At 39.1% G+C, this 19,304-nt stretch overlaps 1 protein-coding gene across 1 annotated transcript in view; it reads left to right on the top strand.

Annotated features, from left to right (window-relative positions):
* The first annotated feature begins 3,612 nt into the window (after positions 1-3,612).
* LOC149205346 (phosphoglucan phosphatase LSF1, chloroplastic) overlaps positions 3,613-19,304 on the top strand; it is a 449,301-nt gene continuing 433,609 nt past the window's right edge. The window contains exon 1 of the mRNA XM_089395011.1: positions 3,613-4,207. Coding sequence (XP_089251137.1) covers positions 3,854-4,207 — 354 coding nt within the window. The 5' untranslated portion in view covers positions 3,613-3,853. The remainder of the gene's footprint in view (positions 4,208-19,304) is intronic.

The following is a 19,304-nucleotide window of genomic DNA, read 5'->3' as shown; positions in this document are numbered from 1 at the left end:
TCCTTTTAAGATACAAGTTAACTTTGATATTCCCATATTTAAGGGTGAGATAGATGCAGACGTTGTAGATAGATGGTTAAATATGTTGGAGGGATATTTTTCACCTTATGAATTTTCCAATTGGGAAAATATTACTTTTGCACTTCTCAAAGCCACCTCACATGTCAAGGAATGGTGGGAAACCTACTATGAACAAAAGGATGAGAGGGAATCCTCACTGTTTTTAGCCGCACCCACTTGGAATTCTTTCCAAGATGCCATCAAGGAACAATATTACCCTGTCGAGAGCTATGAAGATAAATACATAAAGTGGACCACATTGCGACAGGGAAGGGACCAATATGTGTCAGAGTTCACAAATATTTTCCATACCCTTCGCACGAAGTTAGGTATCAAGGATTCTGAGTGGCATTTGGTACTCAAGTATCGCGACTGTCTACACAAGTACATCCAAGACGAGATGGAGTTCCTGGACATCTCCTCTCTTGGTGCCGCCTATTGATACATTGTCAAGATCGAGAAAAATTTTAACTAGAAGAAGCGAGACTTTGGATCTACAAATTTGAAGTAAGGGAAAGGCACCCCAAGTTGTAGAATAAAGGACAAAGCCAAGGCGGGGTGACCCAGGACAACCTGCTGAAGCCACAAGAGAAGAACAACACCACAAAGACAAAGAAGGACACAGGGAAATGGTGTGAGTTCCATAAGAGCCCCACTCACAACACAAGTGAGTGTCGAGTCAAGAAATCATTGGTGGCCGAGCTGAAGGCTTCCAAATCAGATGCATGTTCTGACTTTGAGTCAAGGGGATTGACAAAGGGAAGCATATTATCGATGTGGAGCCTAGTGCCACATTTGCCACCACCAAGATCCAAAAGGATGAGCCCGAAGATCCAGAGGAGGGGAAGCGACTCTTGCACTGACAGATGTGGGTGAAGGGTTCACCACTGCAGTTTATTGTCGACAGTGGGAACCAAAAGAACCTCATTTTAGTAGAGTTTGTGAAGTGGTTGGGCTTATTGACCACACCACACCCACAGTAGTAAACCATCAGTTGGCTTCACCAAGGGCGAGATCTCCACATCATCCAATAGTGCCACCTTCCCTACAACATCAAGCCCTTCACAGATGAGGTACTGTGTGATGTTGCTCCTCTTGAAGTTTGTGATGTATTATTAGGTCAACGATACTTGTGGAAGCGACATGTTGTGTATGAGTCTAGACCTCACACTATTATTATTACTGTGGGTGATAAGTTGTACAAGATACCAAAGGTAGCACCGCGTGCCACCATTTTTTTTCACTACGAAGCGATGTAGTAAGATGATTTCCCATACCGAGATTTTTTTTTCCTTACGATTCGCCCTCAGGGAAAGAAGAAGATTGTGGCCATGACCTCCAGATAGGGCTCAATAAGAGTATCACAACAGAAGCTACGGGTATGGGTACACTTTGGGATCCCATAGTCCATTATCTTAGATCAGAACAATAGGTTCCTAAGTACATTTTGGTCAAGTCTTTGGTCGATGCTGGATACCAAGCTCACTAAGTCCACGACTTTCGATCCCCAAACTTATGGCCAAACATAGGTTGTCAACAAGATGATCGTACACATTCTGCTCATGTACAACTTGAAGCATCCATGCACATGGGATGAAAGCCTCCCCTATGTCCAACACAACTACAACATATCTCTGCATAACTCAATTGGCCACAACCCATTTTCAGGTGGGATTGGGATTCTAGCCACTATGTCCCATTGATGTGGCCATACCATTTGTAGCTACTCCAACAGATTTGACTCGTGTCCAGTCTGAAGCTGACAGGGCTAACAACTTCATTGAGCACATTCAACACATCCGCCAACAGGTCCATGACATATTGGACAGAGCCCATGCTAAGTACAAGCAACGTCATGATCAACATCAGGTGCCACACAAGTTTCAGGTGGGTGACAAAGTTTAGTTGCATTTGCAGAAGGAGCGTCTCACTGGGATCCACTGCAAGTTTCACTCGCTCCGATATGGGTCTTACACCATCACTAAGGCTGTAGGGGAAAATGATTTCGAGCTCAGCATTCCACCATTCCTTAGCTTGCACCGAATGTTCAATGTGGATTGCCTTCGACCATACTTTCCACCATTACTATACACATCAGACATTGCAGAACAACTCACACCAACATAGTTAAACCCAGACTGCATGGAACAAGCCACAACTGATCGAATCATGGAGACACTAATCAAGAATACTCACCAACAAATATCCAACTGTATCGGGTTGTCAAAGCTGTCCAACTCCATTTGATTCCTCTCCAAACTTAATAGAGAGGGGGTAGAGTATGTATGCCTTCTTAGAATTAACAGTCAAATCATTGTACAGAGGTGGGTTCCTTATCCCACAAACAAGAAGGCCTTATACACCAATTTGTTGTCTAACTTAGCCGTGACCTTAAAATTAAATAATAATAATAATAAACTTAAAAGAATAACACATTTGAAATTATTGATAATTTAAATAATGTATACTTTAAAATTGTAAAAAATGTACTAATTTCTTGAATTTATACTTTAAAAAATGTAAATTTTAAAATATTATTAACAATTTTAAAGTATAAGTTATTTAACCATTTGAATTATTAACAATTTTAAAGTATAAGTTATTTAACAATTTGAATTATTAACAATTTTAAAGTATAAGTTATTTAACAATTTGAATTATTAACAATTTTAAAGTATAAGTTATTTAAATTATCAACATTTTTAAATGTTTGATTTTAGACTTTTGTGATCCATACTGATTTTGATAAATTCTTTCGGATTAATCACATCATGAGTTTTTGGTGGAGGTTGCGAACCATCTAATGTGGTTCGTCCTCAGGACAAAAGTGAAAAAACCAGTGAGAATGTTTAAATAGCAAATATGCATCTCTTAGAGAATTAGCCGTTAGGAAATAGCTGTTAGGAATTAGCCGTTAAAAAATTAGTTGATTTCCTAACAGCTATTTCCTAACAACTATTTCTTAACGACTAACTCTGGAACAGATGCATCTTAACGACTAACTCTGGAACAGATGCATCTTTGTTATTTAAACATTCTGAGTGGCTAATTTTTTCACCTTTGTCCTGAGGATGAATCACATTAGATGGTTCCAAATGTCGACCAAAAACTCATGATGTGATTAATTCGAAAGAATTTATCAAATTTTAAATGTGTCATTTTTTAAAGTTTATTATTATTATTATTATTTAATTTTAAGGCCATGGCCAAATTAGACAACGAATTAGTATATGAGGCCCTCTTGTTTGTAGGATAAGGTACCCACTACTAAATCTAAGAAGACATACATACTCCACCATTTTAATATTAGACCTTTAACCTCTTAAAAACATCTAAATTATTAATAATCTCAAAAATAAATATATTATATAGGTTTTTTTACCTGCAAACTAGAAAACGATCGTAATTTTTTTATAATAAAATAAATATCATATATTCATTTTAATATTTCAGAAGCCCCTAGGCTGATATTATCACAACACAATCTTTACAAACTCGTTATATTCAAACCTTTTCAAAGTTATCTCAATGTATTACAAATCCTACAAAACTGGAGAGGGCCTCAAAAAATTCTTACCCGCATCCTTATAACCAGTGTACATGACACGTTGGACCGAGTTGGCAAATGAATCTCTGCCCAGTATTGAGATGATGCTCTGCTTTGTCTTTGTGATTTTGCTGAGCTGGAATAGTTCATAAGAAGAACCAGCAGCATCATGATTGCAATCATATTCGCATCTTCATCTTTTGCTCATCCATCCACAGACCAGTCTGACCAGTCTGACTAGTGACCATGGTGCTGCTCAGTTTCCCATGTTGGATCCCCACGGAGGCTGTTCGTGGATGTCCTAACAGCAGGCAGTTGGATAACGCGGTGGTCATCAGACGCAGTATAATGGGTACCCACCTGAGATCGGGACCGAAATCAGCAGAAAATATGTGCTTTAGACACGGAGGGCCAATTACACCGCCCAGAAGAGTGCAGCGAAAGGCAAATGCACTGTCGGAGAGCGGCGTTGGCACCCTTACCCTCAATGCAAATAAGATAAGTTTAAACGAGTATATGATCACTCTTGAGAAGCCCTTGGGCATCAGATTTGCCCTCTCTATCAATGGTACACTCTACGTCCACGCTTTAAGAAAAGGGGTAAGTTTCGGATTCGCTTTTAATTTCGTATCGCCCATAATCCAACAAGTTCAAAATTTTATCAGTAGAGCAGGTGATGAGCGAGCATTGGGTTTGAAATAATTTAGATTCGTTATGGCCCATAAATCAATCAAATCTGCAATGGGTGAACTTCTTCTGCTCTGCAAGATTGGGAATACCTGATCGCTATATTTTGCTAAGCGCCACTAGCTTTGTGCGATGGAGAAAAAATTTCTGAAATCCAACAAGTCACACTTAGAAATTCAAAATGTAGACAAACTAAAATGGGACAGTACTAGCTTCTCATAACTGCCACTGCCCTGCTGTGCCGTTCCACACCTCGTTGGGATACACCGCCAAGATTGATAGCAGAGGTGATGCTTGTTACGTTTGGAATCCGACAATTCCAAGTGTTTGTATTCGCCGAGAAGTAGTTATTGTTGCTAGCATTCATGAGGTAGCTGGGATTGTCAATTTTAAAGTCAGCGTTTCAAGCCTCCTCTTAGGCTCATCTTCAGGACAAATCTATGCCCAGTTTGTTCACCATTCTTTTCATTAATAAATACAAAAACAGCATTATAACGAGCAATAAATTTCGGGCCGATCTTCAATATATGTTTCAGTAGAGTATTTACTTCAAAGTTCGTTCCCTCTACAATCAATTAGCAGGGAATCAAATCCATCGATAAATTAATTATTATTATTTAAGGAGAGATGGCAGCCAAGTTCTACTGATTGTCAAACCATCACCCTGCTTTAGACAATCGTTGTTCTTCACAATTTCAATTGCCTTTTTTTATGTGTGTAATGCATTTCCCGGGGAAACTGACCGGGTACTTCCCTTCATTCCAAGGATGGTAACTAACGTAAACAGGATTTTAGGGCCCAAGGCTGGGTCAACTTCTCAATAACAAGCAGTTCATGATGAGTAAAAATGTCATAAAGTAGGAATTGAGCTCGCCGGGCAAGGAAACACCTTTTCCTGTCAGCCACTCCAGCTACACCCAATTGACAATCTCAATTACCTCTGTTATTCTCCTTTTGGATCAATTATTGACCTTGGTGAGGATTTTTGTTTCCTCAATTTTAATAGGGTGCTTAGTATTGTGTGGGTGCTCTGCCAATGTTGATTTCCGAGTCCTGTATTGTAGTGTTACTTTATTCTTGTTTGGATGGACTTTCCAGTTTCACTAATGTATATATTTCCCCACAAACACACGGAATTCGGTAAACTGTGTTTTGCATTGTCACTTCAATAGGGTATTTCACTGATCCGAGGAGTTTCTTAATGTTGTTCGGTGTTGAGAAGACTGTATTGTTGTTATTTTTCCAAAGATATTTGTCAATTTGATTTGTTACTTCCTGTACGCATGGCAGGAATATCGCATTCTTCCACATTATTTTCATTGGTAGACCCCTGATTGCTCTTTTGTTGTCTCTCTATTTTACAAACAATATGTGTATAAATGCATTTATAAATAAATAATTGATAGAATGAATGATGGTTCTTTTTTTTAACAAGTTCGGATAGTGGATATATTACCAAAAGTTGTGATGGAGCAAGCTCCTATTACAATCAATTGTAGCATAAATGGAAACTAAGCCATGAGAATGTGCTGGGAATGCAGTCCCTTCTCCTGTGCTTATATTCAAAAATTCATAGATTTTTGTAGCTATTCTTGAATACTGTCTAACATATTGTCCTACTAGTAAAGCAAATTTACATAACATTGATTCTTTGGTATTTTTTCATGGTTTGTACACTGACTACTCCTGAGAGGGCTGATTCTTCTTGTCTTGAATTCCATTTGGTTTGCTTTTTTCTTTTTCCCCCTGGGCTGCTTGCTGTTCGTTCTGTTGTTGCGCTGTTCCTTCTGTTGGCTGTTCCTTATTTTGTTGTGTTGTTCCTTCTGCTTGCTGTTCTTTCTGTTGGCTATAGTTGTTCCTTCTGCTTGCTGTTCCTTCTGTTGTTGTGCTGTTCCTTCTGCTTGCTGTTCCTTCTGTTGTTGTGTTGTTCCTTATGTTGTTGTGCTGTTCCTTCTGCTTGCTGTTCCTTCTGTTGTTGTGCTGTTCCTTTTGCTGGTTGCAACTGTTCCTTCTGTTGTTGTGTTGTTCCTTCTGTTGGCTGCAGCTGCTTGCTGTTCCTTCTGCTTGCTGCTTGGCGTTCCTAAGTGTGACTGATAGGGAGGAGAGGTGCTGATGGGGGGGAGGTAAAGAGGCGGAAATGGTCGCTAGAGGGGGAGAGAGGATGATGGCTGGAGGTTTGCACAGTGCAGATGGCTGGAAGCTTGACATCTCTCAAGAGAGCCCTGAAATGAAGATCTCCTCCGTATCTGGGTTTTATTTCAAAATTCGAGTACAATGCTCAATTTGAGCGTTGAGGCCAATGAATGCAAATCTGCCTGCTGTAGCTTGGTTAAGGCAGAGGATGAAGCGAGCAGGGTCCTCCATTGAGACTAAGGTTTCCTTGAGGCAGTAGACAACCTTTATTTGCCACAGAGTCTGCTTGCTTGTTTAAATCTCGCAGAATGTGGTAAGAGTCAACTCTGTCAAAATCTTTCAAAGTGTTTCGGATTCGCTATAGAGTTTTGTTTAATGCAGGATTACAAAAATGATCTTCAGAGTTTAAAAGTTTAATCAGAAGCTCCGAGTCTCCAAAAATTTGAATTATTTTATAACCTAGCTCCTTCGCAATTTGACAAGCTTTTAAGAGACTGTAACTCTTTGCTTGATTGTTTGTTATGAAACCAGCTCAAGAAAAGATAGAAAAGATAGATCAACGCCTTAGAATTCAGCCTCTTCGAGGGGGCAACCTCCTTTACATTACATAAATGAACAATTCTTGGATGATACAAATGAAAAGACCTCCTTTCTATATATAGGAGTCTAAGGGGTCATAACATAATCAGAGCCGACATAACAATAATAATGTAAGGGCACAATAATAACAATAGTGGGCTTCTATGGGGCACAATAGTAACAATATGGACTACATGGTACATCAATATAATAAGTGGGTTATACTAATAACAATAAGGGGTTACACTAGTAGTATAGGGGCCTAACATGCCCCTCTCCTTCAAAAAGCGTTGTCCTCAACGCTTGAGTAGTTCTTGATGCTTCTGTATAAAATTCTTGTCCTCCCATGTGGAATATTCAACGGGTAAGTTCTTCCACTTGATGAGATACTCTGAAATTGATCGATTTCGTAGCTGTCGGGTTCTTGTTTCTGTGACTGCTCCAGGTTCCAATATGATTTTTCCTTCCTCTTTAATTTATGGCAATATTGTTTGAATTGGGATCTTTTGCAACTTTTGAATAAGTGGCCATACTTCTTCGTCCTTCTTCCATTCATCCCTTGCTTCGTTTATCCAATCTGGTTGGATAATAGAAATGGTGCACAACAATGCTTCCACATCCTCATCCTTTCTTGAGAGTGCATCTGCCACCACATTTTGCTTCCCTTTTTTGTAGATGATTTCAAAGTCATAACCCAACATCTTTGTGACCCACTTTTGTTGCTCTTCAGAGGATAATCTTTGTTCTAAAAAGTATTTAAGGCTATCATGATCCGTTTTTACCTTGAAGTGTCTTCCCATTAGGTAGGGTTGCCATTTCTTAAGTGCATGGAGTATTGCCAACATTTCCTTCTCATAAATAGCTTTGTGTAAAAACTTTCCCTTGATTGGACGACTTTCAAAAGCAATGGGTCTTTCATCTTGCATTAAAACAACACCAATTCCATTTCCTGAAGCATCACATTCCACAATAAAGGTTTTTGTGAAGTCCGGTGTAGCTAAGACCGGTGCTTGGCACATTGCCTCTTTAAGATGTTCGAATGCCTTTGTTGCTTCTGGGGTCCATGAAAATGCATCTTTCTTCAATAATGTTGTTAGAGGTGCTGCTATTCTCCCATAATTCTTAACAAACTTGCGATAATACCCTGTCAACCCGAGAAATCCTCGCAGATGCTTTATGGATGTGGGAATTTTCCATTCCTTAATGGCTTTAATTTTGCTAGGGTCTACCTTAACTCCTTCATGAGATACAATATGACCCAGATATTCCACCTCTTGTACTCCAAAGAAACATTTGGATCTTTTTGCATATAACTGTTTCTCCTCCAATAGTTGTAACACCCTGTCAACATGTTCAACATGATCCTTCCAAGACTTGCTGTAGATTAGTATATCATCAAAAAATACTAACACAAATTTTCTAAGGAATGGTTTGAAAATTGAATTCATCAAACCTTGAAATGTTGAAGGTGCATTGGTAAGGTCAAAAGGCATGACCAAAAATTCATAATGACCCTCATGAGTTCTAAATGCTGTTTTCGGAATGTCTTCAATCTTCATTCTGATTTGATGATATCCCGAACGAAGATCCAACTTGGTGAAGTAAATTGATCCATGCAATTCATCCAGTAATTTATCAATGACAGGAATGGGAAACTTATCTTTAATAGTGAGCTTGTTGAGCTCCCTATAATCTGGACACATGCGCCATGATCCATCCTTCTTGTGCACCAATACGACTGGAGCAGAGAAAGAACTTTGACTTGGTTGAATTATACCAGCCTCTAGCATTTTTGCAACCATACGTTCAATTTCACTCTTTTGGGCATAGGGATATCTGTACGGCCTGATGTTTGGAGGAACACTTCCTGGAATCAGATGAATAGCATGATCATGATCACGAATAGGTGGGAGACCTTTGGGAGTCTCAAATACCTTGGAATGATTGTCCAAGACTTTTTGGAGATCTGGAGAAATAGATGATTCCACTGTGGACACATCTAGCGAACATAATTGTGCAATTACACCTCTTTGTTCCTTTTTTAGAAGCTTTGTCATACCTTAGAGCTTATTATCTTTCCCGGTTTCCCTGCAATACCCCTTAATTCAACTTCCTTTCCTTCCACAGAAAATTTCATGAAAAGTTCTTGAAAATTAAAAGCTATTGTACCCAAGGATTGTAGCCATTGGACTCCTAGTACAACATCAGCACCTCCCATTGGAATGGAAAGCATTGGGCTAGTCCATACATATTCTCCCATGGATAGCTTGATATTATGGCACTTTCCCGAGCAATTTATTGTTCCTCCATTTGCAACCATCACTTGACACTCTGGTGCTGGATATAAGAAGCAATTCAATTCTCTTGCTACCTTACAATGAATAAAATTGTGGGTACTTCCTGAATCAATCAACACTATTACCTTTTTCTTCTTGATTTGTCCTTCTATCTTGATGGTTTGAGGAGTGGTAATTCCCGCCAATGCATTACAAGATATGGTCGGATTCATTTCTTCTTTATCTAGGCTTTGTTCCTGGAGTATATCCTCTTCTTTTGACCTTTCTTGCTCCTTTTCTTCTTCTTCTTCACAATCTATGTAGAATAATTTCTTCTCAGCACACTTATGACCTTTAGTGTATTTGCTATCACAACTGTAACAAATCCCTTTTGCTCTTTTTTCTTCCAATTGTTGTGGTGTCAACCTTATAGGTTGTGGAAGACTAGCGGCAACAACACTTCCGTCTTTATAGTTGTGAGTGGTATGCTTTCTGGTTGCCATAATTTTGCTTTCCATTTTTCTTGCTAACCTGAATGCCTTCTCTAATGAATCAGGTTCCCAAAGGCGAACATCATGTTGGATATTATCCTTTAAAGACCCTATGAACACATCAATCCTATGCTCCTCTGGAATATCTTTTACCCTTATGTTCAATTTTTGGAACTCCTCAATGTGCTTCATTATTGAACCCTTTTGTTTGAGACTTATCAATTGGCTACAAAAAGTGTTGCTTTTTGTATCCTCATAATGTGCTATCAATTCTTCCATAAAAATTGCCCAAGTGATAAATTGTTTACGAGAGCAAAGCCATTGATACCATACAAACTGATTTGGTTCCAAATATAAAGTTGCCATACATACCTTTTGTGTGTTTTGCACATTATTGAGATCGAAGAATTGCTCCATCTGTAATATCCAGTGTTGATAATATCGGTATCGGGAAAATATCGGCGAGGGTCCAGAAAATATCTTATCGACAATATCGGCGAAAATATCAACAAAATATCGGCAAATATCGGCAAGCATAAAACTGCATAATATATTCATTTTTTTCAGATTTTTAAACATATAAAGCAATAACAACATGAAATAAACACATTGGCACATAAATATGAAGAAAACACTGATATATATGATGTCAAATAGAAATGATACATCAAAGGCGATACCAAATCTTGCTGATCCCTGATAATTGTCCATTCAAGGACTCAAATGTGGAGAACCAATACAAAATAACATCACATATATAAAAGTATCTCATCATCATGAGTTATATGTAGCACAACAAATAAAACTAGCAGCTATCTATCTGAAATCACTGCCCTCTCCCCCTTTTACGGGAAAACATGATGGGTTGTTTGCCAGGCCTGCCCCTAGTAGGAGGAGGCCCTGATCCTGCCTCTGCACCTAATGTCAAATAATGAGTGCTAGGTATGGGGCTATGCTCTCCTATATCTATAGCATATGGTGTTGATGCTGATGCTCCCGCAGTGTCCTCCTCCTCCTCCTCCTCCTGCTCCTCCTCTGAGTGCTGCTGCTCCTCTAACTTCGAGTCCTCCTCTTGCTGCCACTACTCTAATGGATCATCTGCCACTGGCTCTAACCATGAAGGTGACTCCTCCAAGAGGGGCTCCTCAGACTCCACCCTCCACGGAGACAATACATCAATATTGTCTAAGCTAAGTCACATGACACGAGGACACGAGACACGGAGGACACGTAAATACGAGTATTCAATACGAAACACAACGACCTGGAAACAAGACACGGGGGACACGTTATATATATATATATATATATATATATATATATATACCAAAATATAGTTTTTTATCCATATTAAATTGCAGGTTGCAGCTTAACTAATCAAATTAAAATATAATTACTTCTCAAAGTTCATAGTTCACTTTAAAAAAATAAATAGAATCAAATTTACTATTTCGAAATTAGAATGTGATATGTTTGGTCTTGATCCTTGAATATTCAATGTTCATTGTTCATGTACAACTTACAAGCACATAAGAAAATAACTAAAGTCTAATCCTATTGATTTCCTCTGCCCCTCTTGCGAGAAAATGCCACAGCTTTCCCTTTCCCTCTAGATGTAGATGTTGGTGCTGGTGGAGTTGGCAGTGGAGTTTGCTATGCTCTAGAAGCTGAAGAACTAGAAGTAGGAGCTATAGGAGGTAGACCACGTCCTCTACTGGTGGCAGGGGTAGCCCGGGCAGGTGGTGTCACCTGGAAACATTACAATCTCCCAATCCTGAAATCCTAAAAAACTGATAAGTCTGCTGCATTTTGAATGAAATCTAAAATTCTACTTTCTCCATATGAAATCCAATGAGGCCGGAACCACTCTCAAACATCCTGAGTAATTTCATGGTAATGTTAAAAATTTAAGTAAAAGGATGAAAATGAAGATTAAGGAGAATGTCACTTTTGCTTTAAGAATTTAACATTACCATGAATAGCATATCAATACTAGGGCCTAGAACGCTCAAACCCTCCTTGGCAGCAACCACATAGCTCTCCCCTTCCTTCTCCAGCAATCAGAAATGAAAATGATATGAAAAAAAACCAAAATCGGATTTTTATAGGCCGTGCAGAAATTTTTTACAGTCACTGGGCGATATTTTTGATTGTCGCGCGATATTTTCCGAAATATCGGCGATATTTCGGAAATCACGCGATATTTTCAAAAGCCGAAAATATCGCGATATTTTGTCGGCGATATATCGGCTCACCGAAAATATCGCGATATTTCCGAATATCGTCGATATCTCGGCGATATTATCAACACTGGTAATATCCATGTGGCGGGATCCCTGCCATCAAACTTCCTCATATCGATTTTTGGAATATGGTGAGTCTTCGATCCAACATTAGAGTCTATGGAATCATGATTAACATTTCTTTTGTTCTCATCATGAGTTTCCTTTAGTACCCTTTCACCCTTAGTGACCATTTCTTATAGCAACTTATTCATATTTATCTTCAATTCTTCCATCTTATCATCCATGCCATCAATTTTAGCGTCCATGCCATTCACCTTAGCTTCCATGCCATCCATCTTAGCTTCTACGCCTTTCTTTAAACAATCCATCTTAGCTTCTACACCCTTCTTTAAACCATCCATCTTAGCTTCTACATCTTTCCTTAAACCATCCATCTTAGATTCTGTTGCTTTTTGTGCAAGTGACACTTGTTGCACTTGTTCTTGTAATTTTGATATATCATATAGCATTTCTTCTTCTTCTTCATGAGTCATGCTAGAGCTTTCAGGTTCCTTACTAGGTGTTTGCATTTTCTTTCCTTGGGGCATCAGTTACCGATAATAATGCTCTAATATGCCCTTTGAATTCCTTCAAAATAAATTTTCAAACCAAGCTTAAGCAAAAATTAAAGAAAATCTACACACCTTTTTTCACTTTGTAGGAGCTCAATATTGCCTCTGATGTATCTTTGTACTTTCTGATTATCTAGTTCTGAATTTGTGACTTGTAGTAGCCCTCCGTGTCCTCTTTCCAATGCCACAAGTCTGACCCAAATTGGATTCTCCAAGGACGAGTTATGCGAAATCTCCCACAGTGACTTGATTATAGACTAGTTCAGTAGAGCGAACTTGTACGACGTGCCACGAGTCACTGTTTCAACCCTTGGATCTGAAAAACATATACAAGAAACTACAGTCCGTCCTCTTTCTGTAACTTCTTACGAAACTTCAATCCGATCCCCAGAGAGAAAGTTATGACGATTTTCCCCAGGTCACCTGTTTTGAATGTAATTCAGGAGTCTGCAAAAAGACCAACTTCCTCAGATCATATCTCCGCAAATATCGCGCGAAAAGATTTGAAATTCGGACCCAAGGTTCAGCGCGATTTCTTCTCAAATGGTTTTTTTTTTGCGACTTCTGAAACGTCACAGAAAAAAAGTTATAGCGAAAATGCCACGATGACCTGTTTGGAGCAGCGAAAACCTAGAATCCAAAGCTCTGATACCAAATGTTATGAAACCAGCTCAAGAAAAGATAGAAAAGATAGATCAACGCCTTAGAATTCAGCCTCTTCGAGGGGGCAACCTCCTTTACATTACATAAATAAACAATTCTTGGATGATACAAATGAAAAGACCTCCTTTCTATATATAGGAGTCTAAGGGGTCATAACATAATCAGAGCCGACATAACAATAATAATGTAAGGGCACAATAATAACAATAGTGGGCTTCTATGGGGCACAATAGTAACAATATGGGCACTACATGGGTACATCAATATAATAAGTGAGTTATACTAATAACAATAAGGGGTTACACTAGTAGTATAGGGGCCTAACATGCCCCTCTCCTTCAAAAAGCATTGTCCTCAACGCTTGAGTAGTTCTTGATGCTTCTGTATAAAATTCTTGTCCTCCCATGTGGAATATTCAGCGAGTAAGTTTTTCCACTTGATGAGATACTCTGAAATTGATCGATTTCGTAGCTGTCGGGTTCTTGTTTCTGTGACTGCTCCAGGTTCCAATATGATTTTTCCTTCCTCTTTAATTTCTAGCAATATTGTTTGAATTGGGATCTTTTGCAACTTTTGAATAAGTGACCATACTTCTTCGTCCTTCTTCCATTCATCCCTTGCTTCGTTTATCCAATCTGGTTGGATAATAGAAATGGTGCACAACAATGCTTCCACATCCTCATCCTTTCTTGAGAGTGCATCTGCCACCACATTTTGCTTCCCTTTTTTGTAGATGATTTCAAATTCATAACCCAACATCTTTGTGACCCACTTTTGTTGCTCTTCAGAGGATAATCTTTGTTCTAAAAAGTATTTAAGGCTATCATGATCCGTTTTTACCTTGAAGTGTCTTCCCATTAGGTAGGGTTGCCATTTCTTAAGTGCATGGAGTATTGCCAACATTTCCTTCTCATACATAGCTTTTTGTAAAAACTTTCCCTTGATTGGACTACTTTCAAAAGCAATGGGTCTTTCATCTTGCATTAAAACAGCACCAATTCCATTTCCTGAAGCATCACATTCCACAATAAAGGTTTTTGTGAAGTCCGGTGTAGCTAAGACCGGTGCTTGGCACATTGCCTCTTTAAGATGTTCGAATGCCTTTGTTGCTTCTGGGGTCCATGAAAATGCATCTTTCTTCAATAATGTTGTTAGAGGTGCTGCTTTTCTCCCATAATTCTTAACAAACTTGCGATAATACCCTGTCAACCCGAGAAATCCTCGCAGATGCTTTATGGATGTGGGAATTTTCCATTCCTTAATGGCTTTAATTTTGCTAGGGTCTACCTTAACTCCTTCATGAGATACAATATGACCCAGATATTCCACCTCTTGTACTCCAAAGAAACATTTGGATCTTTTTGCATATAACTGTTTTTCCTCCAATAGTTGTAACACCCTGTCAACATGTTCAACATGATCCTTCCAAGACTTGCTGTAGATTAGTATATCATCAAAAAATACTAACACAAATTTTCTAAGGAATGGTTTGAAAATTGAATTCATCAAACCTTGAAATGTTGAAGGTGCATTGGTAAGGCCAAAAGGCATGACCAAAAATTCATAATGACCCTCATGAGTTCTAAATGCTGTTTTCGGAATGTCTTCAATCTTCATTCTGATTTGATGATATCCTGAACGAAGATCCAACTTGGTGAAGTAAATTGATCCATGCAATTCATCCAGTAATTTGTCAATGACAGGAATGGGAAACTTATCTTTAATAGTGAGCTTGTTGAGCTCCCTATAATCTGGACACATGCGCCATGATCCATCCTTCTTGTGCACCAATACGACTGGAGCAGAGAAAGAACTTTGACTTGGTTGAATTATACCAGCCTCTAGCATTTTTGCAACCATACGTTCAATTTCACTCTTTTGGGCATAGGGATATCTGTACGGCCTGATGTTTGGAGGAACACTTCCTGGAATCAGATGAATAGCATGATCATGATCATGAATAGGTGGGAGACCTTTGGGAGTCTCAAATACCTTGGAATGATTGTCCAAGACTTTTTGGAGATCTGGAGAAATAGATGATTCCACTGTGGACACATCTAGCGAACATAATTGTGCAATTACACCTCTTTGTTCCTTTTTTAGAAGCTTTGTCATACCGTTAGAGCTGATTATCTTTCCCGGTTTCCCTGCAATACCCCTTAATTCAACTTCCTTTCCTTCCACAGAAAATTTCATGAAAAGTTCTTGAAAATTAAAAGCTATTGTACCCAAGGATTGTAGCCATTGGACTCCTAGTACAACATTAGCACCTCCCATTGGAATGGAAAGCATTGGGCTAGTCCATACATATTCTCCCATGTATAGCTTGATATTATGGCACTTTCCCGAGCAATTTATTGTTCCTCCATTTGCAACCATCACTTGACACTCTGGTGCTGGATATAAGAAGCAATTCAATACTCTTGTAGTGCATGAGATGGACTACTCAGTAGGGAAATTTCATGGGAGTTGGGCATAGTCCTACATTATCATGATGCTCTACTTATTGCTAGTATGCAGAGGGCTTTTGGTACCTGTATTTGGTTGGATAGCGAGTGGAGCAAGGTGTGCTTCACATTGATTAGGATGGCTTGGGATCCTGGTATCGAGGGATTCCTTCATGTTGGGATAGTGTTGAGATTGGGGATGACTCAATGGTACATTTGGGACCTTGGTATTATTGGTGGTTACAATGGTGATCAACAGTCAGAGAGGGCACTTGTTCAGGCATTGCTTGAGGACAAACAATTTTTGGCGGGGAGGACTATAATGTCCCTTCCTAAATTATTTTGGAACAAGATTTATTTCTACATTTTGGGGGCCAATTTTGGTGAAGATGGGGCCCATTTGATTTTTGATAGAAGACTTAGGAGTTAGAGGCAAGTTAATTTTATATTATTTTGTTTTGTTAATGATATGTGGGGACCACCCACATAAGAAATACACACTCCCTAAGCCAATGATTTGAAATGCATGAGAGGGAAGAAAAGGCGGGAAGAAAGGCTCCACGAAAGTTATAAAAGGAAGGCCACACACTTCATTTGGAATTCTTGGCTTATTGAATTTGATTCCATTGCTCGAGCTGTTTAGACGGGTCACTTGCTGTTTAGCAAGAGTTTTCCAAGCGGAGGACTCACCCTTTCTTCGGGGGACTTCGAGTGCTACCCTAGAGATGTTCGTCCATTATCATCTGGAGGAGATTTGTAGAGAGATTTCCAGCATTTTGTATTCAGTTCGCCCCAACAATGCGTATTTCTAGAGGACGCAATAGTGGATCTAGCATGGCCATTGTAACATTCTTCTAGAGGGCTATTGCTGGGAGAAATTTGGAGAAGGCTCAATAGATTTGTTTGCTATTGGGTGAGTTTGAGGCTGGAAGTGGCAACATTATTCAGGAATGATTTTGCAGACTCTGTGGCTAGTGCATAAGAGAGAAATTGGGCATACATGGGAGATAGAGTTTCAACCATTGGGGCTATTGCTTGCCGGGAGAAATAAGGGAAGTATTGGTGGAGTTGATTGCTACATTTCAGGAGTGTTTGGGGAGGATTTTGCTGGTGTATTAGCAGGCAACGTGCTTCAACAGATTTGGAGGGCGTAGGGTCTTTTGGGGGTCGATTTTGGCACGTCAAAACCAGGCCAAACCATTTCTGGATTTTTTCTAGGTTTTGACAAGGATCTCATAAAAAGATTTGCAGAATTTTCTGAGCACTAGAGGTGGGGTTTTCAACCACATCTTTGCAGTAGACAATGCATATTTGTTGGGGCAGCGCAGAGCAGTAGTTGGACAGTTTCTGGGTTATCATTGCTTCACCCGGGCATTGCTCTGTTTGCCAAAAAAGGTAAGCCAAGGTGTATTCTTTCCATATATTTGTACTCTTGCACTAGTTATAATAAAATGGCTCAACTGATTCCATATTTTTGATTGTTCTGAGTGTTTAGTAAATGGTTTTAAAATTTTCCGTGGTGTAAATTTGCTATTTGCTTGCATATCACTATTTTTCCTATTTTGGAACATTACAAGTATGAACGATCTATCTCTCTTTCAAACCAAAATCACATGAGCAATGTAAGGGCTTCTACTTTTTGTAATGATACCACATTTTAAGAGGTTTGTAATATTCCTAATTGGAATTTAACAACTATTATCAAGCAATGGACTAGGAATAATAAATAAACTGGAACTCATACACAACAATTAAAACACCAAAATGTCCAACAACACAATCTGAGCCACTTTATTAATTTATAATAAAAGAGTATATAAAATGAGCTAAAATTTTGGAACCTTGGCTTGCTATGCAAGCTTAGCAGAACCCTGAAAAATGGCTTGGACCCAAGTGGTAAAAATGGTCCCAGAGTGATATGCGCACTATCCATAAACAATCTGTTACTGGTTGCTGGCTGAGATTCTGATTTTAGGGCTGAATACTCCTTGGAATACTTTGAAAATTTAACTCTAAACTCCTCTCCCAAAACCCAGAAAAACCCAAAAATGGTTTGGGTTGAATCTAGATAATGAAGGGGCCTTCCAAAAAGGTGCAAATGGCTCTTTGGCTGGCTATACACCCTACTGGGATTCTTCCTTGTATATCGCTCATTTTTTTTGTTGGAAAATTAACCTCGACCTTTACAAACAAATCCCAACAAAACCTAGAAAGGGTTTGGCCCTGTTACCGCTCAAATTAGCGGGGGACCTAAAGGGGGGCAAATGCTAGACCAAGGGCAACAAATTGAGAGTTAGCCCACTGTCACCTCAGCTAAGGCTCCCTACTATTTATGGGCTTTCACTAATGGGAGGAGACCCGATATATGTGGAGTCACAAATGAATGATAAATCGACAAATGGATATAGAGTGATCCAAATGAAGCTTGCTTTCTTTCTAAGCAAGGTACAATGTCTTCTAGGAGAAGGATGGGAGCATTTGAGGGTTAGGCTTAGGGAATATGACCTGTGAGAGAGTTTCCCAAACTTTATATCCTTATTGAAATTGGTATCCCGGATGGTTCTTGAAGATTTGTCTTTTCAAAGGAATGGGACCACACGGGACCAAGTGGACCCAGGCTAGGTTAGCAGGTAAGAGTTTAGCAACCAACGATATTCTTAACCCAGATGGGAAGGGGGAAAGGATCAAAGAAAGAATTTTCACTTAAAGGTGTTGATTTGATTCTATGAGGCACTATCCTTGGGATACCAGGGCAAAGTTTGATCTCGGAGCGAGGGCTTGGCTTTTCTCACAACACCACTGTCGGAATGGCTTCAAAATTGGAGGAGGCCTTGAGAAGACACCTACGCAGGGGATACTAGGAGATCGAACTTTTTGGAGGGCTATTTTGTCTGGAAAATGATGCCTTAGGTGACCCAACTTGGATAGGCTTAGGAAAAGGTGAAAAAGGATTGATTTAGAGTGACCACCTCTTGGTAGATCAGTGCCTTAGTCTTGGGAGAATGGAGTCTATGATAAATATGAATGAGGACTTCATTTCTTTAGTCAAGGAGGCCTTAAGACTATCTCGCTAGTCTTCTAGGGCAAAGGGAAGAAACCTTATAACTTTTATACTTCGACTTGCAAAAGGAGATGGCTTATCAACATGAATTCGTTGATAGAATTATCCCTAGGAAATTTCATTCAAATTACATGGCCCATACATTGAGAGATGCTATATAGAGACAAAATTCCACAATTTAAGCAATAAATGCATGCAGCAATTACCCCTAAAAATAGCGAAAATCCCAATACAATGTATCTGACAAAGTAAAAGAAGAATAACATTAAATTCATGTACCTACATGTAATAGAACATATCCAACCATCCACATTTTGACAATAGAGAAGCTCCAAGACAAGATAAACCAAATCCACACATCAAAATTCATCCATAAAGCTCCCATTCATCTTCCAAGAAAAAGTGCGCAATTCTCAAGAGAGAGAAGAGATCCAATCCAAAGTGATGATGAGAAAATGAATTCATCTCACTTGTATTTAGACACTAATGAGGCGTTCTAATTA

The sequence above is a fragment of the Pinus tabuliformis genome, chromosome 1_2, assembly GCF_031772625.1.
Source record: "Pinus tabuliformis cultivar Carrire ecotype Pingquan chromosome 1_2, CPIR1, whole genome shotgun sequence".
In the NCBI taxonomy this organism is placed as follows: Eukaryota; Viridiplantae; Streptophyta; class Pinopsida; order Pinales; family Pinaceae; genus Pinus; species Pinus tabuliformis.
Note: the sequence above shows the minus strand (reverse complement) of the source record. Positions and strands in the feature narration are given on the sequence as shown.